This window comes from Aedes albopictus, chromosome 1 (assembly GCF_035046485.1).
Source record: "Aedes albopictus strain Foshan chromosome 1, AalbF5, whole genome shotgun sequence".
Classification (NCBI taxonomy): Eukaryota; Metazoa; Arthropoda; class Insecta; order Diptera; family Culicidae; genus Aedes; species Aedes albopictus.
Window position 1 is genome coordinate 331,995,129 of NC_085136.1, and position 24,879 is coordinate 332,020,007.

The following is a 24,879-nucleotide window of genomic DNA, read 5'->3' on the forward strand; positions in this document are numbered from 1 at the left end:
TTGACCTGGTGACTTTTTGTCTTGTTCCTCCTTTGGGCGCTACGTGCGAAAGTGATACTAACGATTGCACAGTGGTCCACGAACCATATTTACGAGGAAAGATGCATTCAACGCCTTCAAATGAGTTTTTAGGCAAATATGATCTTCTACAAAGTTGTCCCCAATAATAAGGCCCTCTTTCCAATGTGCATGAAAATTAGGGTGGTCCATATTTTCAAATAAATTAGGAATTAAACTTTTTTATTTGCATGAATAACTATATACATTCTTCGGGAAAGTTGTGGATCTATCAATTTTGAGCAAGTATGCTGAAGTATTTTTTTTGTGTAGCTTTAAAGTTGACCGATCTAGAGGTATTTTTCTGAATAAGCTTAGGGTGGTTCAAGAAAAACCGGTTTTCTGGCATTAACTTTTTCAGTTTCGATTTTTCATCAAAGTCGCCCAAGAAACACTTGTAGAGCATTTGAAGACACGTCGTTTCGTGCGCTGAGAAGGTCGTTATCTCTTTTGGTTCAAAAGTTACAGGCGTTTTTCTAAAAAACGGTTGGGCAAACATAAAAAATATCTTTTGCCCGCATTCAAAAGAAGAAATGTTATTATAAAACATATCAAAAATTAGAGGGGTGTTATTTTTGTAACTCATGTGAAAAATACTTGAAAAGTGCCTATTTGTTTTTAGAAAATCATCAATATCTTTCGAACGGAATGACGTAGCAACATTCTCAGCGCACGGAAATGTGGTTTTTTAAAGCTCTAAAACTGGTTGTTACACAACTTTGATGAGAAATTTGAAACAAAAAAGATAAAGCGTTTAAACTGTTTTGACCAAATTTGGAGCATTTTCCTGAGAATGTTGCTACATCATTCCGTTCAAAAGATATTGATGATTTTCTAGAAAAAATAGCCACTTTTCAAGTATATTTCACTTGAGTTACAAAAATAACACCCCTCTAATTTTTTGATATGTTTTATTACAACATTTCTTCTTTTGAATGCGGGCAAAAGATATTTTTTATGTTGGCCCCAACCCCGTCATAACACCTTTTTAAAAAATTATGATTTTTTTTAAGAAAAACGCCTGCAACTTTTGAACCAAAAGAGATAACGACCAGCTCAGTGCACGGAACGACGCGTCTTCAAATGCTCTACAAGTCTTTCTTGGACGACTTTGATGAAAAATCGAAACTGAAAAAGTTAACGCCAGAAAACCGGTTTTTCTTGAACCACCCTAAGCTAATTCAGAAAAATACTTCTAGATCGGTCAATTTTAAAGCTACATAAAAAGGATCTTCAGCAAACTTGCTCAAAATTGATAGATCCACAACTTTTCCGAAGAATGTATATAGTTATTCTAGCAAATAAAAAAGTTTGGTTCCCAATTTCTTTGAAAATATGGACCACCCTAATTTTCATGCATATTGAAAAGAGGGTCTTATTTTTAGGAACAACTTTGTAGAAGACCATATTAATCTAGAAAATCATTTGAAGGCGCTGAATGCATCTTTCCTCGTAAATCTGTTTCGTGGACCATTGTGGATTGAAGGCAAAACATCGGATCTACGTAGGAAGTAATTCTCATACAAATGAATGCAGACTTGTTTTAGAATTTGAGTTTATATGTGTCGAATTATTATGAAGCATACCAACATTTTAAAGGTCGCAAAATAGCTTTCACCTTTCAAGCTCTGTGACGGAGTCGCAGCTTCACCACCATCGATGCCACCGTTGTAAAGGAGTTAGATTTAAATTGTGGTTCAAAATTCGAATTAAAGACCGTAAATCATACTGTTGTTGAATCCGCGCGATCAAAGATGCATGAATATGGGAAAATTTGCCACATGAAGGACATAAACATGCCCCCATCCCTGGCCCTGGCCCTGCATGTGGCGGTATGTCAACGTGAATTATTGAGCGGTGACAAATATTCCGCATCAATAATTTATCATATCGACACGTGGAAATCTAGTCGTCTTGAAATGGGAGAAAAAAATCTTCCATGTTCCCAGTCAGAGTGCGGACGGGGCACAGGGCATGGCCTACTGAAGGGCGATGGTTGCTGCGATGCGGGTTATTCAAGATCGTTCCCGACACCTGAGACCCACTTGAAAATTTCAGCACGTACTAACTGATGGCTTCGAATCAGAGCGCAAAGGCGACGCGGCGCGCGGTAAAGCCTGTATCCGCAATAATCGGGACACAGAAATATGGCTGCAACTCTGCAATATATACATTAAAATTGCTCAAATTTTGCCTGATAATATCTCAAAATGTGTTTATTTCACCTGCAAAATTTCAATTGAATCGGTGTAGTACCTTTTGTTGTAGCAATGAAACAGTAGAACGCTAGCAATTGAATTTTGTACAGCCCCTGGTTTAGCTTGTCAGCGCTGTAACTTTTGAATTTGACAAAAGAAATGGCTGAAATTTTGAACACAAACCTGTCAATATACATCCCTTGCATAGGCAAAATTTCAAAAAAATCGATGAACTATCAACAATTTTATAGCCGAAACATATATTGGGGCTAACCGTGATTTTTGCCCCTCAGACAACCATTAGTGAGCACCCCTTATTGTTTCGATTGTATTGCTGAAAGTACTACACCAATAATCACCAAATTTTTCAGGAATAATATACACATAATCAACTACCTTCTGTGAAAATTTCATGAAAATTGGCAGAGACATTCAAAAGTTAGGAATGGGCAAACATCGCACATGAAAAACATGAAACATTTTCACTAACACTATCCCCTATCAACACCAGTGTCTTTCAATCCCATCGATAAAAGTTGATGAAATTTTGCAAGAAAGTATCTCTATAAGTATCATAACTGCTCACGAAATTTCATAATTATCCTCAAAGAACTTTGAATTGTAGCGGAAAAGAACCATCTAGTATGCGAATGAAAATTAATGATGATTGTACAAAATCTTAAAAACCACGTCTGTTTGTTTCTCATCCACAGTTGAAAGTAATGAATCGATTTTAATGAAATTTTGCACAAACAATAAACATACATCAAAGAGTTCTCAGTTACTTTTTGATCAATTTTTATTGATTCAGTACAGAGTTACTGCCATACTTCTGTGTCCCGATTATTGCGGATACAGGCTTTACAACAGCACACATGTGACCTTTCCCACACTCCATTCGATCCGATCGAATCTCCGGAGTCGGAGAATGTGTTCCGACCAAAAAAAAAAATGATATTATCGACGATGTTCTATTTTCGTTGCGCCCCTCCTCCTTCCGCTCCATCCCCCAGGAAGTCAAGCAAGCATATCATATGCATAACCTAGGAACTTGTCACATTTTTACGAACAGCCAAAGCACTCATAAATGTCTCCTTGCGCTCTTCGTGGGTAGGGTATATGTTGCCTAGAGAGCTGCTGTCAGCATCTGTGGAAATGTTCTCGACTTGTGACATTCAGTCGCGAAATCGATGGCCGTTTGCGGTGGTTTTATAGGAATTTTTCATTCCTCGAAGAGGAAGTATAAGAGCACACAGTATCAACTCAACAGAGGGATCAAGCATCACCCGCCCCGCAAGCCCCCTTGTTGTCGGTCGCTTGTCAGTCATTCGGTCTGTGAGCTATTTTTTCTTCCTTAAGATGACGCTTTTGGAAGCGTATCACGTCCAAATGATAGTGGGTTGCTTTGATGTCTTTTGGGTGACATATGTGCCTTTTCAGGCAGTGACTACTAAGTTTGGCCTTCGGTCGGTCATGAATGTATCGAAAAATTCGACAGAATTTGTGGTGTGAGGTGTGAACTTTAGAAATTAGTATGTTTTCTGTTTTTCAATTGCTTCGAAAATTCTAAATTTGCTCGAAAATTTCCTCTGGCAAACTCTTAGGGAAACGTTCAGACAATTCCTCCAGGAATGGCTGCATCATCTTTTTGCCTTTCTTGTGCACGAATTTTCGATAAAAGGCTCGGAGGGTCAAGTCACATATACCAATTAATTCAGTTCGACGAATTAAGATGATGTCTGTATGTGTGTATGTATGTCTGTGCGCAAAAAAGTTTACTCACTTTAAAGGCACTTCCCATTGGTTGATTTTCCAGATTATAGCTCGAATCGAACCGGAATTTTACCGCATTTTTTGCTATTAAAAACGGTCCGGATCGGTCAAGGCGTTTCGGAGTTATGGCCATTTCAGTGATGCGGACCATCACCGGTAGAACTGGCCATATATAAAACTGAACCAAGCCCTTGACCAAGCCCCATCATGCGACACATCAAACTGCGGCGATTTGTGTAACCTTCAGTATGGTTAACAAATTCTGTGCGGAAGTCAACACTGGAGACCGGAAATTTCACGATTTTGGCCCAAATTCAAGATGGCAGCCCAGTTTTCAAGATGGCGCCTTCCAAATATGGCGGCTGTTAAATAGAGTTTTAGGCTCTAAACCCTTTGCAGTATGGGTATATTTAGTATGGGGAAAACTAGAGTCCAAAAATTGTGACCAGAATATCCAAGATGACGGTTTAAAATCCAAGTTAGCGGCTCAAAATTCAAGATGGCAGCTGCTCAATGAAGTTTAAAGCCCTAAAACCATGCAATATGGGTATATTGCTAAGGATGTCTGGATGTCCAAAAATGACGACTAAAATATCCAAGATGACGGCGTGAAATCCAAGATCCAAGATCCAAATTCAAAATGGTGGCTATTTAATGGAGTTTCAGGTCCCAAAACCATGCAATATGGGTATATTTAATATGAGGAAGATGTCTGGAGTCCAAAAATGGCGACCAGAACATCCAAGATGTCGGTTCCAAATTCAATATGGTGGCTGTTTAATGGAGTTTTATGACCTAAAATCATGCAATACGAGTATATTTGGTATGAGCAAGACGTCCGGAGTGTAGAAATGGCGTTCAGAATATTCAAGATGGCAGCCTAAAATACAAGTTGGCGGCTCAAACTTCAAGATGGTGACTATTTAATGGATGCTTAGGCCCTAAAACCATGCAATATAGGTATACATATTTGGTATGGGGAAGATGTCCGGAGTAGGAAAATTGCGACCAGAATATACAAGATGGTGGTCTGAAATCCAAGATGACGTTTCAAACTTCAAAATGGCGGCTGTTTAATGCAGTTTTGGACCCTAAAACCATGCAATATGGGTATATCTGGTATGATGAAGAAATCTGGAGTCCAAAAATAGCGATCAAAATAACCGAGATTGCGGACTCAGATCTAAAATGGCTGCTCACATTTCAAGATAGCTGCTTTTTCTTAAGAGTGTGAGGCTTAAAAATCAAAAGCCAGATGAACGATGAAGTATAGAATTGGCCTAGATTAAAATACACAAAAATAAAAACTAAAAAAAAAGAAAATTTTAAAATATCTGGTACCATGAAATGAATTTTTTTAAACATATGAAATTGCGATATTCCTCAACATGTCACTTCAGTTTTGTTGAAATGGGTTTTCGAAGACACGACAAAGGTACCATCACCGCTAGGTGGATTAATTAGGTTTTTATAAATTTCTCTGGCCATTGTTTTGCGATATCATTTGGAAATTCCCTAAAAAACTCTTCAGATAAATTCTCAAAATAATATTCGATTTTTTTTTCTTCACTCGATAATCACTCCCACTTTTTGTTGTAAACATTTACATAGAAACTGCTCTAAACGAGTTCCTCCAAAATTTTCCTAAGGAATGGCTTTCGTATTTCTTTTTAGAATTGAGTAGATTTTGGGAATTTTCTAGAAGAATGTATAAAGAAATTCATGAAAAAAATGGAAGAATTCCTAAAAAAAATCATGAAGTCGTAAAAAATTACCAGAAGAATTTTCCTGAAGGTATTCCAAATTCAAAACAATTGCCAATGAAATTTCCAAATAAACTTTGGACAAAGTTTAAAAAAAATCCTGATGGCATCGTTGAAAATATAAAAGATAATCCATAACAGATCTTAAACAGAAATTATTTTAAGTTATTTTCTACGGAAACTCTAGAAAAATGCCACGAAATTCCCTAAAAAAAATTGCTAAAAAAATCTAAAAAATGCCGGGGAGTTGTTGAAGGAATTGCAGAGAAATTCCTGAATAATATGCTGGAGAAATTACAACAAAGTAACAATTGGATGGCTTCTCGAAGTAATTGTCGAGAAATTCTTAAAATAATTTCGTTCAAGAACCAACGGAAGCATTTCCTAATAAATTTCCTAAGATATTCACAAAGCAGAATACGAAAAAATCCTAACAAAATTTTTGAACAAATTTCTGAATACATTCTTGGGAGATATTTTCTAGAAATACACCCAGGGATTCCTAAAAATGTAGGAGAAATTATCAGCAAAGCAAAAAGAATTTCTGAATCAATTTTAATAAAAATTCTTTAACAAATTGTCGGAGACTACCCAACCATTTTTTAATAAACCCCGTCATAAGTTCCTTGAGGAATTCTTGCTGGACTGTTTAAGAGGAACTCTTAATCGAATTTTCAGAGCAAATTTTAAAAATATCTAGCAGTAAAATCTCAAAAGGTAGCCAGTGTTGTCTGTTTAATTAAAAAATCAATTGCTAAAGGGGTTGCTAAGGAAAATTTAAATAATGAATAACAGTAGAAAATCGTAAAAATATGCTAGGTAATTATTTCAAAAAAAAATCAAAGAAGTGATGCGACGGCCTGAGAAAAATTGTTGAAAGAAAATTCCCAAGTAGTTTTTTCCGGAAGATTCAAATAAAAGATCCATTGCTTTGCATTTGCCTCCCCATTTAACCTAATCTATCCAATGTATAGACTGTCACAGTACTTTAGAACACCTCTCAAATATTGTACAAAATGTGTGTTTCTTAAGATAAATTTCGAAAAAAAATACCTAAAAGAAATGCCGGAGGAATTCCAAAATAAATGTCTCAAACTCCTTAGGAAGCCTTCAGAAGAAATCCACAGGATATTTTCAAATGTGTTTCTAAAACAAATCCAGATGATTTTTCAAAACATTGCCAGAGAAATTCCCAAATAAGATGGCTTCCCAAAGTAGTTGCCGGAGAAATTCTTACAATAATTGCCAGAGGAACTTCATAAGTTATTACCAGCGAAATTCGTAAGAAATTCTAAAGAAATTTAAAAAAAAAATGTTGGAGAAAACACTTTGAAAAAATACCAGAAATTCCTTAAAAATGGTAGGAGAAATTCCTATACAAGAAAGGAAGAATTTGGGAATCAATTGCCATACGAATTCTAGAAGAAATTTTCGGAGAATTTTTCAGAAAAAAAAAACGGAAAACTCCTTCAAAAATGGTTTGATGAATTTTAGACAGATAATTCCGGAGAAGTTTCTAAACAAATTTTCGGAGAATTTTTTATTCTCTAGATGTAATTTCACATCGGATTTCACGGCTTCCTCAAGAAGCTTGGAAAAGCTTCCTCAACAAGCTTGGAAAAGCTTCCTCAAGAAGCTTGGAAAAGCTTCTTCAAGAAGCTTGGAAAAGCTTCCTCAAGAAGCTTGGAAAAGCTTCCACAAGAAGCTTGGAAAAACTTCCTCAAGAAGCTTGGAAAAGCTTCCTCAAGAAGCTTGGAAAAAATTCCTCAAGAAGCTTGGAAAAGCTTCCTCAAGAAGCTTAGAAAAGCTTCCTCAAGAAGCTTAGAAAAGCTTCCACAAGAAGTCTGTAAAAGCGTCCACAAGTGCTTGGAAAAGCTTCCTCAAGAAGCTTGGAAAAGCTTCTTCAAGAAGCTTGGAAAAGCTTCCTCAAGAAGCTTGGAAAAGCTTCCTCAAGAAGCTTGGAAAAGCTTCCACAAGAAGCTTGGAAAAACTTCCTCAAGAAGCTTGGAAAAGCTTCCTCAAGAAGCTTGGAAAAAATTCTTCAAGAAGCTTGGAAAAGCTTCCTCAAGAATCTTGGAAAAGCTTCATCAAGAAACTTGGAAAAGCTTCCTCAAGAAGCTTGGAAAAGCTACCTCGAGAAGCTTGAAGAAGCTTCCTCAAGAGGCTTGGAAAATGTTCCTCAAGAAGCTTGGAAAAGCTTCCTCAAGAAGCTTGGAAAGGCTTCCACAAAAATCTTGGAAAAGCTTTTTCAAGAAGCATAAAAAAGCTTTCACCAGAAGCTTGGAAAGGCTTCCTCAAGAAGCTTGGAAAAGCTTCCACAAAAATCTTGGAAAAGCTTTTTCAAGAAGCATAAAAAAGCTTTCACCAGAAGCTTGGAAAAGCTTCCTCAAGAAGCTTGGAAAAGCTTCCACAAAAATCTTGGAAAAGCTTTTTCAAGAAGCATAAAAAAGCTTTCACCAGAAGCTTGGAAAGGCTTCCTCAAGAAGCTTGGAAAAGCTTCCACAAGAAGTTTGGAAAATCTTGCACAAGAAGCTTGGAAATCTTCCACAAGAAGCTTGGAAAAGCTTCCTCAAGAAGCTTGGAAAAGCTTCCTCAAGAAGCTTGGAAAAGCTTCCTCAAGAAGCTTGGAAAAGCTTCCTCAAGAAGCTTGGAAAAGCTTCCTCAAGAAGCTTAGAAAAGCTTCCTCAAGGAGCTTGGAAAAGCTTCCACAAGAAGCTTGGAAAAGCTTCCACGGGAAGCTTGGTAAAGCTTCCACCAGAAGCTTGGGAAAGCTTCCACCAGAAGGTTGGGAAAGCTTCCACCAGAAGGTTGGGAAAGCTTCCTCAAGAAGCTTGGAAAGCTTCCACAAGAAGCTTGGAAAAGCTTCCTCAAGAAGCTTGGAAAAGCTTCCACAAGAAGCTTGGAAAAGCTTCCTCAAGAAGCTTGGAAAAGCTTCCTCAAGAAGCTTGGAAAAGCTTCCTCAAGAAGCTTGGAAAAGCTTCCTCAAGAAGCTTGGAAAAGCTTCCTCAAGAAGCTTGGAAAAGCTTCCTCAAGAAGCTTGGAAAAGCTTCCTCAAGAAGCTTGGAAAAGCTTCCTCAAGAAGCTTGGAAAAGCTTCCTCAAGAAGCTCGGAAAAGCTTCCTCAAGAAGCTTGGAAAAGCTTCCTCAAGAAGCTTGGAAAAGCTTCCTCAAGAAGCTTGGAAAAGCTTCCTCAAGAAGCTTGGAAAAGCTTCCTCAAGAAGCTTGGAAAAGCTTCCTCAAGAAGCTTGGAAAAGCTTCCTCAAGAAGCTTGGAAAAGCTTCCTCAAGAAGCTTGGAAAAGCTTCCTCAAGAAGCTCGGAAAAGCTTCCTCAAGAAGCTTGGAAAAGCTTCCTCAAGAAGCTTGGAAAAGCTTCCTCAAGAAGCTTGGAAAAGCTTCCTCAAGAACCTTGGAGAAGCTTCCCCAAGTAGCTTGGAGAAGCTTCCCCAAGAAGCTTGGAGAAGCTTCCACGGGAAGCTTGGAAAAGCTTCCTCAAGAAGCTTGGAGAAGCTTCCACGGGAAGCTTGGAAAAGCTTCCACAGGAAGCTTGAAAAAGCTTTCACAAGAAGCTTGAAAAAGCTTCCACAGGAAACTTGGAAAAGCTTCCACAGGAAGCTTGGAAAAGCTTCCACAGGAAGCCTGAAAAAGCTTCCACAGAAAGCTTGAAAAAGCTTCCACAGGAAGCTTGTAAAAGCTTCCACAGGAAGCTTGAAAAAGCATCGACAAGCGGCTTGGAAAAGCTTCTTCAAGAAGCTTGAAAAAGCTTCCTCAAGCAGCTTGGAAAAGCTTCCTCCAGAAGCTTGGAAAATCTTTCACGGGATGCTTGGAAAAGCTTCCACAGGATGCTTAAAAAAGTTTCGTCAAGCAGCTTGGAAAAGCTTCCTCAAAAAGCTTGTAAAAGATTTCACAAAAAGCTTGAAAAGGAAACTTGGGGAACCAACTCCAAAAGAAACTTGGGGAAGCTTCCACTTGAAGTTTGACAAAGTTTTCACAAGAAACTTGCTAAACCTTCTAGAAAAAGGCTTGAAAAATCTATCAGCAAAATTAGAAATCTTCTTTACAAGCTGGAGAAACTTGTATGGATTCCACTAAAAATATAAAAAAAAACTTCCCCAAACACTTAAAAAAAATTAAAAAAGGATCAAAAATTGACTCACGGTCAATTCTTAGTAGAATCCCTTCCGTCGATGTTCATCTCAAACGGACTAAATTGAGTGCTCAAAAGGATCTTCTTTCCTGCTCCACCCTCTTAGGGTAATCAATTTAAATGCAACAATTCGCCTCCAAGAAAATGGAAAACGCTTAATCCTTCTCATTTCAGTAAAAATACATCTCGACTAAGCTCGTGTTCTTTCTCCAGCCAGCCAGCCACCCATAAGAGGGAGAAGCACTTTTCGCCGAAGTGTACCAACCTCCAAAACAGAAACCGACCACTTCAGTTCAGATTCACTTCCAAGTTAGGATATGGGTGAATTTTAGAGCAGAAAAGAAAAACTTCCATCAAGTAAGAGATAAGCGCCCGCTTCTTCGCCCGGCAACATTATCGAAGGAGATTGTCGGAAGTGCTACGACTAATTTCGTGGAAATCGTTGGAAAAACAACCCAGTAGCCAACCAACCAAGGCAACGCAACGCCCCCATGCATCCGTTCCATGGTTTGCTTTGGTTTTGGCCGTACTTTGGCTCTGGTTTCGGAGTTGAAAGCAAAAAATTTAAATGTAAATTGTAGCAACCCTCGATTGCTCGTGCCCTGCTGGAAGGCGGGCTAACTCATTTAATTGAAATTATATAATTAATGAAATGAAATGGAATTTTTGAAGCGGGGCGCTGGCGCCCACCAATAGCTCTCCGTTAAAGCGTTGTTTCGTACGATAAATTGTGGAATTACAGAGATTAAATCTGCGTTGCATGATGGAAAGAATGGAATTCGATCAGAGATTATCAGAGCAAGCCGTGAAATTATGACTACTAATGGTTTACTAACAACCCTGCACGCATGGGTGTCTTGGATTGCACGTAGCTCTAACAATCATGTAATAACCATGTTCAGATCTTATCATAAAAATGACACTACGTAGACTTTGAACCTGCACTAAACGTTGACTAAAATATGCACATTTAGGGTGAGTGTGCCAGATATAGATGATACTGTCCGAATCTAGTACACTCACCGAACATCTCAATCCAAAACCAAAAATATTCATAGTCTTTTTCAACTATTTCTACCCCCTTCACCTACAGGGACCCCCCGGTTTGGACGGAATGAAGGGCGCCCAGGGCGAAACCGGCATCAAAGGAGAAAGAGGTGATCCCGGATTGCCTGTAAATATCCTCTCTTGTATAAGCACGTTTTGCGAGAAGCTAGACGATTGAGAGATAGAGAGAGTGCGTGCCCCCCCTAATGATATTAGCCTGACTGCACGCGGGGCTGTTTTGTGAATAATACTCCTCCAAGTAATTCATCGTCTCATCGTCATCATCTCCACCACCTACTCCTGAACAGCAGGCAGCGCGCTCAACCATCATCATCAATCGCGTGAAGTGTCTCGAAATTGAATTCCCCTTCTGCATCTGTCCTCTCCCCAGCTTTTCCTTTATTTCTTCGAATGATGAATGTTCTTCCTAATGGTAGTCTTTGTAATGCGATCGTAGAATACACATTGTGTCACATAGAAGTGTCGAAACAAGTTGAAAATTGTTCCATTGATCATCTGATCATAGCAAGCATTTATTCAGCACTAAGGGCTTCAAAGCCGTGTATGTGCCATAAGATATTATCAGGTTGCTTTGAAACATCGATGAACTCTATCGTTACATCATATTGTTTAGAGTATTTTTTCATAAATCCTTTAAAATAATCTTCAGAACAAAAAACATTGTTTTACTGGTTTCTTTTAGGATTTTTCATGAATTCCATTTCATAGGCAGGTATTAATCCTCGTAAATAGCTACTTTAAAAAAAAAAAACTTCCAAGAGTTTTATTCAACATTCTTATTACATGCCTGAAACACTTCCTGTGAGATTTCTTTAGAATTGGTCATTTGAAATTTTCTTTCTAAATCTTAATATGTATCTAAAAAATTTCAAATATTACACTAAAACTTCTTTTTATGTGTGTTATTTTTATACACTTTAAATTTATACACTTTTTTATGCCCTGTATAAAAAGAGGGAAGCTACTCAGAACCAATAGTGTGCAAAAGAATAATCCATAATGACGGGAAGTACAGTGCGAGAAATAAGTATAAAGACAGAGCCGTTTTCCATACAAAATAATCATGTTTAGGGATCAAAATATCTTTTTCTAGCGATTCGATTGTTATGGAATTTTGTCTGCAACCTTAAAATAACTAGAATTTTGGCTAGATGATGATTTATATATCCATAAAAACGTTTATATCGACTTTTCAGATTCAAATAAATATAAAGACACTGATTTCCATATAAAAATGTGTCTTTATATTTATTTGAATCTGAAAAGTCGATATAAACGTTTTCATGGATGATGATTTATATTTCTAGCCAAAATTCTAGTTATTTTAAGATTGCAGGCGAAATTCCATAACAATCGAATCGCTAGAAAAAGAGATTTTGATCCCTAAACATGATTATTTTGTATGGAAAACGGCTCTGTCTTTATACTTATTTCTCGCACTGTATTTCAGCGTTTCAGTGTGATCCCAAGAAGATCTCAGGGGGGGGTTTCGGAGGTCTGAGGGGGTATCCGAAAGCATTGCAGAGAGTTTCAGAGAATTTTTGACGGGATTTTGAAGCATTTCATTCATTGCATTAAGAGCATTTTCGGAGAGAGGGGTTTCGGAGGGTCTCAGATGCATTTAAATGGGGTCCGAGAAAATTTAAGGAGGATTATGGAGACATTTCAGGAAGTTTCAGAGCATTTTTGACGGCGGATTCAGCAGCGTTACGGGAGCATTACGGAGGAGTTTTTGGAGGTTTCAGAGCGTCCCAAGTGCGTTGCATGGGGTCCGAGAAGTTTTAAGGGGGATTTTAGAGGCATTTAAGGAAGTTTCAGAGCATTTTCAGCGGTATTGAGAGGCATTACAGAAGCGTTACGGAGGAGTTTTCCGATTTTTCGAACCGTCTGAGGTGCGTTACAAGTGGTTCAAGGGGGTTCAGGAGGATCTTCAACAGACATTTCAGGAATTTTCAGAGGATTTTTAGAGATCCCATCACAATAACTTTTGAAAGGCTCCTGAAAAACCTTTGATTTAGAGGTGTTCTTGAAACCAACTGATACGATCCGGAAGGCGTACCTATTCGCGACCCGTTATCCGTAATCCTATTTTGATTATGTTGATTTCAAGAGCACTTCACCTTGAAATCATCATTATCAATTTAAAATGGGATTTTTAGACGCCTCTAATAGGGTCCAGAAACCCCCTTAAACGCCCCTGAAATGCTACTAGATGCCACCAAAACCTCTAAGAACGCCCTTAAAATGTTCCTGAAATACCCTGAAACTCTCTTAAAAAACTCTGAAATACCTTGAAACGTCCCTCAAACCCCTTGCAACACCCAGGCTCATGAGATTCCTTGAATTGCCCTTAACGTCATTTGAATCCTCCCTGAAACCCCCTAATGCTATTTAAATGCCCCCGGATTCACCGTAATTCCATTTAAAAGCCAATAAATTTGACAGAACGCCCTTAAAAGGCTCCTCAAATTAGCTGAAACAACCCCATAACACCCCTTGGAATCCCCCTCTTTGGGCTCCCTGGGAACTTTCTGTAAACCCCCTTAGTCCCCTCTTTTTATGTCTTTTTTTTTTTCATTTTATGCAGCCCCAACCATGTGCATAAAAAGAGGTTAGTGTACCTACTGGTATTTCGACCAGCAACTACACGAATCTCTTCGGCACCTTCCAGAGTTAAGATAATATTTTTTTTTTCTGGAATACTTTTTCCAGTTTTGCTGTTATATGCATCCTAATCCATCGAATGTTTATAGGGGAGAGTAAAGAGACGTTTCAGGGATGTTTCAAGGGGTCCCAGGACATTTAAGGGGTTTCAAGGTCTCTCAGGCCATTTATGAGGGTAACACGGGTCACCAGGAAGTCTCCGAAGCGTTTTAAGGGAGTCTCAATGGCATCTCCCGGGGTCTCAAGGAGTTCCAGGGTGCTCCAAGGGGTCTCTAGAGCGCTTCATGGGGGCTCAGAGGCGTTTTAGGGGGTTTTAAGGCCGTTCCAGGGAATCCAAAGTAGTTACAGGGGGTACCTGAAGGTCTCAGGGACATTTCAGGAGGTTTCAAAGGCGCTTAAGGGTGTTTCTGAAGCGTTTCAATGGCTCCTAAGGAGTTTCGGTCAGTGAGCCGTGCATTACTTTTTCACCACTATTGTTGATGCTTTTACTACCATAGCTTATTTTACATACCACCGTCATATATTACATTCATGCAACATTCTATGCATGAATATTATGAAAATCAAGATGAGGGGAGACTGGAACAACAGTTTCACAATGCAAAACCGGAGTTCCAGTGGTTTCGAAAACTGCGAAAGAGTCATGAGGGTAACTCGAGAACCGCAAGTGTGAGAATGCAGCATTGAGGAAAGTTTCAGAGGATTTCGAAGGGTTTTGGAGGCGTAACAGGGGCGTTTTCGGAAGTTTCGAAGGGTCTCAGGTGCGTAACATGGCTCCAAGAGGACTTTAGAGGGATTCTGTAGGCATTTCGGGAAGTATTTTAGAGTATTTTCGGTGAGTTTCAGAAACATTATGGAGGCATTTTAGAGGGTTCCGGACGGACGCAGAGGCGTTACACTGGTTTGTGGAGGTTTCAAGGGGATTACGGAGGTATTTCAGAGGATTTTCGACGGGTTAAAGAGGCGTTACAGAGGCGTTTTAGGGGCTTTAAGAGGGTCTTAGGTGCATTACATGGGGTCCGTGGGGGTCAGGAGGAATTCGGAGGTCAGTTCGGACGAAGTTTCAGAGACCCCTTAACAAAAATCCTTGAAACACCCCTGAAACCTTCGGAATCCCATTGAAACGCCATTCAAGTCATCGTAATCAATTTAAAGTGCTCCTAAAACTTCTTGCAACGTCCCCGAAATGCTATCAAATGCTCCTAAAGTATCTAGAAACGCACTTAAATCGTTCCTGAAATCCCTCTCTGAAATGTCTTGTAACTCCCTTTGTGCCCCACCCTGAATCACCCTTAAAGCCCCTTGAAATGCCTCTGAAACCTCCGTAATACTATTGAAACTCCGTAATACCCCTGAAATCCCCTTAATCCCATTGAAACGCCAACGAAACCTGACAGAATGCCCTTAAAATTCTCCTGAAATCTTCTGAAACAACCCCCTGAAATGCCCCCCGTGATGACCATTTGAAACCCCTTTTCTTGGGCACTCTGGAAACTACCTGGGAACCCCCTTTCCCCTTATTTGTCTTTTAAAAGAGCTTACTGTGAAAGTAAACTTTTCAAGTATTACTATTTCAAGAGTGATTTCAGGAGAAAGTTCCAGAAATATCATCGGACGAATCTTTGAAGTATATCGCAAGGGCAATTGTATACCCCTGAATATTCTTTTTTTTTTGCACGGTGGGTGCGTACCGTACAGAATGAGTTTTGATTCAAAATTCGAATAACAGTGCAAATAAAAATTAACATGTTTTCTCGACAAATCTTGCAAAAATTAGAGTTTGCCAGAAAAACAAAAGGAAATCGAGAATCAGGTGAATCCTCGGAAAACTCCTCAGTGGACTTGAAGAAGAAGTTCTTCCAATGTAATTTTCAGAGAAATTTCTAGAGGAATTCCAGGTATTATTTGTATAGAAGTCCTCAATGAAATTTCAGGAGAAATATTCGAGAAATTGTTGAAAAAATCTTGCAAGGGATTCCCAGAGAAGGATTTAAGGAACTCTTGAAAAAAATGTTATGCATATCTCAGAGAAACTTCAGATGACGTTCTTTTAGGTTTAGGTATTCCACAAGGAATCTGAGAATAATATTCTGGAAGAATCATTGGAGGAATTTCAAGAAGAATTTATGAAGGAATCTTCATAAAATTTTATAGCGAGGTTATCGGAGAAATGCCAATTTGAATTCTGCAGAGATTTATAGGAGGACCCTCAGGAACAACATCAGGGCAAATCCACGTGGAACTTCTGGTACATTCCTTGCAAAAATGTAAGGAGTATTTTCAGAAAGACTCTACTTTCTCCTTTTTCAGGAATTCCCAGAAAAATCCTCGTGCTTCTCTGGAGGAGTTATTTGTCGAGGAATTATTGAATTGCGTGTTATGATGTTGTGGACCTCTTAATTCCACCAGGCTCTCAAGAATCTTTTCTGATTAGAGGGTTTGAAAAGAATGTACCAGAGGAATTCTCGTAAAACTTTCTAGAAATTCGTAAGGATTTCGCGAAAAAAAAATTTCTCCAAGGATTCTTCTAAGAAACGTTTCTCCAAAAAATCTTTTAAGGATTTTTCCAGTATTTTCATCAAGGACATACAAACTTCCAGGGATTCCTCGTAAAGTTCGTCCAAAATTTCTATCATAAATACTTGTGGAGGTGTATTTAAGGAAAAACATTGTAAAATGCAAATATGGCTGCCACAATGGTCGACTTGGCCCCCTACTCACATTTTCAAGAGCACCAATCTTGAAAGTTCGTAAACAAATGTGTTTGATTTGTGAAGAAGTACGCCGAGAAACTCTGCAGAAGTTTTTCAGAGGAATTGCCTAGATATTGTCTCGACGGGTCTCTCTGAAAATCCAGCCGAAATTTCTCCGATGACTCCGCTAGACATTCTCATGATGATTCATTGAGAATTCTATCGGAAGATTATTCCAAGGTTTCTTCTGCAATTCGTAACAGATTTTTTTCAGAAAATTCCTTTCGATTTTTTGAAAGATTTTTAAAAGTCCCTAAATGGTTTTTTAACGATTCCGCGAAAGTTTTTTTTTTTTTTTTTTGAGAAAAGCCTTTGAAAATTTATCTAAAAATTGTCTAATACTTCTCCTGGAAACTCCAATAATAATTACGAATATTCTTCCAGAAATATCTCTGTAAATTACTCTAGGAAAGCATTCAGCAATTTCTCAAAGACTTTCTCCGAGAAAACTTCCGGAGATGCCATCACGAACTCCTCCAATGATTCTGTCAGTGATTCCTTCGAGGATATTTCCTGGAATCTGGGTAGGTATTCCCAATAATAAATTATTTTAAATAAACTCATCTGAAGATTCCTCCAAGAATTATTGTGGAATGTTTTCTTCCCATGTACTTCTTTGAAATTTTCTAAAGGAATTCCTTCTTGAATATTTTTGGAATTTCCTCCAGTAGTTTTCTTTGGGATTTCATTGGGAATTCTTCTAAAAACTTCTCAAGAAATTCTTCTGGGATTGTTGCCGGGAATTCCTCCAAAGATTTCTTTTAAAAGTACAAATTTGTGCACAGAGATTCGCAGATTTGGATTCTTTCAGAGATTCCTCTGGGGTTCCAGGCATTCTTTCAGAAATTATTGTTCTAGTTTCTCCTAGTCGATTCCTTCATGTATTATTTCATATATTTAGGGTTTCCCGCATGTTTTGATTCAGAAATTCGTCTAGGAATGGATCCCTGTGAAAGTTCCCACATGGGTTTCTCCAGAAACTCCTCCTAGTATTCCACCAGAGATTGCTAATGAGTTATTCAAGCCTTTTTTCTGGGATTCTTTAAGAAATTTCACCGATGATGCTTTTGGAATTTCTCCGAAGAACCTCTTAGCAACTCCTGCAGAAATAACTACCGAATCTTTTTTTTTTCTTTTTTGTAGATTTTTCACGAAATTAGTCTGTAATTACCTGCAAGGGGTTCTCCAGTTCTTCCAGGCATTATTTTGAATATTCCCACAATAAACTATTTTTTTTCAGAAATTGCTTCAGTGGTTCCAACCCAAGTTTTATGTTTTGGTTGTGCAGGATTTCTTTTAGAAATTCTTCTCTTCGGAGATTTTTCTATACTACTGAGGTATGTCTAGGAGTTCTTACAAAGATTCATTAGAAAAAATCATTCACGCAACCCTCAGAAATGTATTGAGGAATCCCCGCAAGACATTTTTCTGTAACATCTGTTGGAATTTCAGCAGGCATTTTTGAGCAGATTCCTTCGGGAATCCCTGTACAGATTTCTCCAAAAAATCCCTCCAAAAAATTCTCAAAAAATTCCTCGAGGTAGTTTTTCTTTATTTTTCCTTAAAATTATTGCCAGAGTTTCTCAAGAGTTTCTCATGTTTTTTCAGACATTCATTCAGTAATCCTCCAGAGATAACTTCAGCAGTTGCTTCAGGATTTTTATCCAGAAAATTTTAAAGAAAATCTTCTAGAAATCTTCAAAGGTATCTCATCAGCAGTTTTTTTTTCTATCGATTCCTTCAGACAATTCTCCAAGCATTTCTTTAGATATTTCTTCAGTAGTTCCTTCAAGATTTTTTTCAGTATTTGTTCATGTAATTTCTGTTTTTTTTTTCGTAACTTCTGAAACAAATCCCTGCAGGAAACTGTGGCAGAATCTCAGCAGCAATTTCTAAATCTTCTTTTTATGGCTATACGTTTGCACTGGAACTTGGCCTGCCTCTTTTCGTCTTGGGAATAATGTCCAAAAGAATCACTGTTGATTTTTTAGAGAAAATGTGTTTGATGAATTTCTGAAAAGCTGGAAGAGTTTGAAGAACTCCCTTGCTAATATTCCCGAAAAAATCTTTGAAACTCTAAAACTGATTTCATATGTAAACCGACAGGAATTTCTGAAATAAACGCTGAAGAAAATTCTTAAGAATGCCCGTAGAAATTTCTGAGGGTACTCTTGAATGAATCTCTAGAAGAATATCTGAAGAAGAATATCTGAAATCCCGGAAACACTCCTCGGGAAATCGTGCTACGAATCCTAGAAAAGTATATGAAGGATTTTTTTAGGACTATACCTGAAGAAATTCTCGAATCTATGAAAGTATAACTATAAGAATACCTGAAGTAACGCGTGAATGAGTTTCTGTAAAGATCCCTAGAAGAAACTAGAGAAATTTCTCAAGAATTTCCAAGGAAATACATATATCTGAATAAATTCCTTAAAGAATCCATGGGGACATTCATAGAGTTATCCTTAGTGAAAATGCTGGAGAAATTTCAGGGGAAATATTTCAGGAAATACAATCCTGTAGAAATCTCCGGCATAATTCCTAAATATACAAAAAAAGTAATAGTGCAAGAATCTCTGGATGAATCCCTAAAAAAAAGATATGGACACCTTACTGTGGGATTTTAACCGTTATGTGGCCGTCAAACTTTTTGCTTTTTTCTACACCGTGTATTTTAAATAGGTGCTGGGTACCCGGGTACCCTGCCGGCCACATAAGGGTTAAAGGGGATTCCAATTTCCCAATTCCTGAACATATCTCTGGTGAACTTCGTGAAGAAATACCTTACAAATTTCTGTAGGAATCACTCAAACATTCTTTTAAGAAACCACTGGCCAAAAACTTTTGAAACAAATCTTTGAAAGATTTCCTAAAGAAATTCCTGTAGAAATTTTGAATGAATTATTGGAGACATTTCCGAAGGACTTTCTATTCGGATCCCTAGAAAATTATCTAAAATAATCCCTATCGGAGTTTCCAACGGAACCCACGGAAATCTAGCTAAAAGAATTCTTGTAGATATTTTGGGAGAAATTCTTGAGGGGAATCTGAAGAAAGCCCTAGAGAAATTTCTTAAAAAAATCTCTGGAAGAGCTTCAGAAGAAACCACTGAAGGAGTTTCTGAAAGAAACCTTGGTGGATTATTAGAACAAACTCTTGGAGTAATTTCTGAAGGAATTCGTGGAAGATTTCTTAGCGAATCCTTGGAGAAATTTCTGGAGGATGCTCTAGAGGAATTTCTGAAGAAAATTCTGAGAGAAAGAAATCCTATAGGTATCAATGGAAGATATTCTTGAAGAACATGCAAAAGAAACCCGTGGAACACTTTCTGAAAGGAATTCCTGGACGATTCCCTTAAGGAATCAATGGAGCAATATTGGAACTGGAAGGAATTATAAGAAGGATTTATGGATAAACTCCCCAAATAATTTCTTGAATAAAGAACTTTGGAGAAAAATCTGTTTAGCATCTTCTTGGATTCGATAAAAATGCTTGCAAGAACTTGGCCAGCCCAACTAACATTTTTGTTGTATAAGAGCTTAAGCGAGCTTTCTTCCAAGAGCGTTTGTTCCATAAGCTGTTATACAGCTACTTTTGTTAGTAGGGAGGTGTGTTGAGCTGAGTGGGCCTATCTAAGGAGAAAATTCTATAGGAAACTATGCATTTTCTAAAGAAATCCGTGAAAAATTCCCGAAGGAATTTTCAGATAAATGAAAGCAGGCATTCCGGTATGAAATTTTTAAACAATTAATAATTTTATTCTATTCAGGAGGTTGAAATATATATTTTTTAATCTTTAATAGATAATACCTCTGAAACCCTAACTATTTGGATCACTCTAATTTCACGTTATTAGAAATACAGGGGATACTCAAAATAACTGGGACAGATAAAATTTTCACTTTTCAAAAAATGTTCAACTCGCTGTAACTTTTCGAAAAGGGCATCAAATATTCTCAAATTTTTACTGTAAGTTCATCAACTAGTTTTGTATCAGTGGTCAAAATTTGGAAAAGATCGAGCCATTCTACACGAAGTTATAAAGGTTTTAGAAAAAGGTATAATTATCCGATAGCCAACTTTGAGCTGTTATATCTCCGGATTCAATGAACCGAATGCAATGAAATTTTGATCATTTATGACTTATATAATGAGCTATTAAAAACGTTTGACTTAACCTCAAATTCTTTACACGGAAGAAAATTATTACGATTGCATTATTTTTCCAATATAACACCAATTTATCCAAAACTTCATCATGGTTTCAAAATTCGAGATAGTAATTATAGTTCATTTAAATTCCCTCTAATTGACTTCAATATGAATATGTTTTGAAGGGAAGTAACAAAATAAACGGAATTAAATTGAAAAAGTAATGGGATGCATATGAAAAATAGATAAATTTACTAAAAAAAAAACATGGAATAAATGAAGCCGCCATAACTTTTTTTTCTTATTAAAAATTTGAAATTAAGTAAACTGTTTTTCAAAGTTCATTATATAAGTCATAAATGATCAAAATTTCATTGCATTCGGTTCATTGAATCCGGAGATATAACAGCTCAAAGTTGGCTATCGGATAATTATACCTTTTTCTAGAATCTTTATAACTTCGTGTAGAATGGCCCGATCTTTTCCAAATTTGAACCACTGATGCACAACTAGTTGATGAACTTACAGTAAAAATTTGAGAATATTTGATGCCCTTTTCGAAAAGTTACGACGAGTTGAACATTTTTTGAAAAGTGAAAATTTTTCCTATCCCAGTTATTTTGAGTAGTTTCAATCGCAAAAATCTCAAACCAAATTTGCGATACTACGCTTTTTTTAAGTTATGGAAAAGTTTCAATGGAGCAGATTTCAGTTTGTGAAGGTGCATTAATGTTCTATTCTCGCAAAAACCTTTTTTTCCTCTGCTATCTCTTCCCATCCCTGCATCCACTTAACCGACAAAGAGAACGAGAGATTGAGCCTATCAAAGATTGATTTCGCCAGTCTTCCGTCCAATTTCTGAACCCACGGTTGACTTGCACGGAAGCCATCCAAACCCCCGCGCAACTCGCCTCCTCCACCCACAACATTCATATAACGAGGGGGAGGCAAAACCACTCGACGATCCAAGTTGGCCTTGACTCGTACAGCACCAACAGCAGCAGCAGCAGCAACCGCGAGCTGGAGCGGAAAACTAATTGACAGCACTTGAACTGTCGAATCCAAACAAAAACAGAACCGCGTCATCATCCATCCGCCGACTCACTCAGCCAGCAGAGAGATTCTGGATCAAGGCCAACTGCGAGTGCATCAGTTTGAACGACTTGACGAGGGGTCCCCGGATGGCTGCTCCCTCAGATACTTAATTGATACTGATTTTTGTGTACATAGAAAGGCTGTTGAAACCGAACGAAAATGCTCGAAACCGAAATATTTATGAAACTGCTAGCAAGCATCCTATAGTCATCACCCCGCCTAGTGTAATTGTTCAGCAAAAGATTCTTCTGTAAATACGAAAACTCGTGTACAAAACAAATACAGAATTCAAATCATTTCAATTCGTGCTCGTGTTTCATTTCCCCGGCATGTTTTTCCAGTTTTGCATTCCAGTTTCTACGAAACCACATTCTACTCCACTCTTTCTGTGCTAGGGAACGGACGGCATTCCGGGCCATGAAGGGCCCCTCGGCGAAAAGGGAACCAAAGGCGAACCGGGCCCCATTGGGAAACGGGGCCGCAAGGGCGACCGCGGTGACAAAGGTGACCAGGGCGTCCCCGGGCTGGATGCACCGTGTCCACTGGGAATGGATGGGCTGCCACTGCCCGGATGCGGTTGGCGGGCACCCAAAGTGGTAAGATCTGCAAAATAAGATAGACTGGTCCCGGAAGATCTAGACCTCGACTTCACGGGATGAACTGTTTTATTTTTTCCAAATGAAATGTTTACATGCTGTGAAGTAATGTGTGTTGGCAACACTGAAAAATGAATCATACATACAAAGTATGAGTTAAATATTTGAAATATTTCAGACCTTGAAAAATTTCATTTCTCAAATAGTTGAACGAAATTTGTATTTTATGTAAAAAGATCAAAGAGTGCCAACGACATCCGTCGTGGTCATCTCTAACGGAACAAGTCTAGTGACCGGTACGACAATTCACATTTCCCCTTCTAATTGCCACCTCTACTCTACAGTATCAGGAACCGGCGATGCCATCGCCACCGCACAAGGACTACCTACCGGACGTGACGGGGACGGAGAACGAGAGCGAGTACGGCGAGGAGGAAGACGACGGCGCCCCGGGCGAACCTGAGGAGTACGAGGAAGAATACCCGGAAAACGAGAACGGAAACTGATGACGGACCGCGTACGATGACGACGACTGACTGCTGGCTGACCGCGGTGACTTTTGAAAGTCAGAATTTTGCAGCCTATTTTGGCTGTGGTGTGGATTGGCGCTTTATCCGGTTGGGAGTGGTTGGGAACGAGGTCAAGTGTGCCATGGTAGTTTATAAGGTGGGTTTTTTTGGTTGGGTAGAAGTAGGCTGAGGGAAAAATAAAAATTAAAAACATAACAAATATTAAACCGAATGTTTGATCACAGACAAGTAACCGTAGCATACCATTGAATTGGCGATACGTTTGTTCGGCTGTGGTTAGTTTTTTTTTTCTAAGTTTGATGACCGCAATTCGAGGTAGTTTACCATGACTATGCTTACAGGCGAAAACGGATAGATTTCGTCACCCATCCTATTTCAGTTCAAACATCCAAATAATCACTAAAGGTATCAGAGAGGCGACTGCAGCGTGGCATTTGTGTGGCATGCTCTCCTCCATTTGGAAAATTATGCCATCTATGCTCTACGTACTCTATTTTGCGCAATCTCATCGTCCTGAATCCCGCTGGAACACATATGAAACTACCTGGAACACACCTGCAACCAATTGAAAACTCCTGGAACGCTTCTGAAACCCGCTAGAACACCCTTGAAACCTTTGAAAAAAACTACTAAAACCCCTGAAACCCGCTGAAACACCCTGGACCGCCCTCGAAACCCCATGGAATGCCCCTGGAATACACCTAGCATTCCCTGAAGCCCCCTGTAACGCGAAAGAAAATCCCTGGAACGTCCCTGAAACCCGTTAAAATCCCTGGAAAGCTCATGAAACCCAATAAACACGTCTCTAGAGCATCACTGGAACGCTCATGCGACCCTCTGAAACCCCTTGGAACGCTACTGAAACGTCTTGGAAACCCCATTGAATGCCTCTGAAACTCCCTGGAACGGCACTTAAACCCTAGATCGCCCCTGAAACCCCCTCCAACACCCTTGGAAAGCCTCTGATACTCCTTGAAACTCCCGAAAGCGCATCCCTGAAACTCTCTGAATCCCCATGAAATGCCTCTGGAACATTCCCTACAACGCCCCTGAAACCCCTTCAAAACATCTGGTAAGCCTGAAACCCCCTGAAAAAAGGCACATCCCTGAGAGCCGCCTTAATCCACATAGAATACCTCTGCCACACCCTGGAACGCTCCTGAAACCCTTTGAAAGTTTCTGGAACTCATCTGAAAGCCGCTGGAAAGTCCCTGAAACCTCACGGGACAGCCTTGAAACTTTGGTACGCCTCTGAGACACATTTTTGTTTACTTTAACGTTTATTTTAAGCTCATGCGCCAATAGGTATAACGGAGCCGAATTCATGTGAATCAATTTTACAATTTCATATTTTTATCCTTATATACTATGTTAGTTTTGAGGAACCGTAAAACTCGCGGTTTTAGTCGAGCCTAGGGGAACAATAATATTTGAGTAAAAGATAGAATGATGGTGGCTTTCCGTTGACACTTGGTAGCAGGTGGCGTATTGCTGCTGGCCAAACGTAGAGTGAACAAACGATAGCCTGTATCGATACAACTAACGATTTTCGGATATGTGGTGGACAAGTGAAACAACAAGGCTTGGGTATCAAAGAAAGATTTCAGTTTGTTTCAAAAAATCGTACTCAAGATAAAATTTACTCAACGCATCTCTAATGTCTTCTTCTTCTGGTTTCTCTCGAAGCCTGAGGAATGCATATAAATCGGATCTGGCAATACCGTATTCGGGGGTCCTGAGGCACATTGTAACTCTCTAGAACACCCCTAAAACTCCCTGAAACGTCCGTGAAATCCCCTCAAGCCCCCTGGCATACGCCTGGAACGCCTCTGGGACACCTTGAAACTCTGCAACATCCCTGGGACACCTTCTGAAGCCCATTGGAACTTCCCTTAAACTCTCAGGAGCCCCCTGGAACACAATGAAACGCCCCTGAAACCTCTTTGATGCTCCATGAAACATCTAGAGAATACCTCTAAAACCACGTGAAACCTCTTGGAACGCCCTCAAAACCCCATGGAATTTCCTTAAAATAGCCCTGAACCCCCCAACCCCTTTAACGCCTCTGAAACTGTGAACAATTT

At 38.9% G+C, this 24,879-nt stretch overlaps 1 protein-coding gene across 1 annotated transcript in view; it reads left to right on the plus strand.

Annotated features, from left to right (window-relative positions):
* Positions 1-22,989, plus strand: part of LOC109404189 (collagen alpha chain CG42342) — a 226,265-nt gene extending 203,276 nt beyond the window's left edge. Inside the window, exons 9-11 of the mRNA XM_062842238.1 lie at positions 11,028-11,108; positions 22,065-22,265; positions 22,610-22,989. Coding sequence (XP_062698222.1) covers positions 11,028-11,108; positions 22,065-22,265; positions 22,610-22,771 — 444 coding nt within the window. The 3' untranslated portion in view covers positions 22,772-22,989. The remainder of the gene's footprint in view (positions 1-11,027; positions 11,109-22,064; positions 22,266-22,609) is intronic.
* The last annotated feature ends 1,890 nt before the right edge of the window (positions 22,990-24,879 follow it).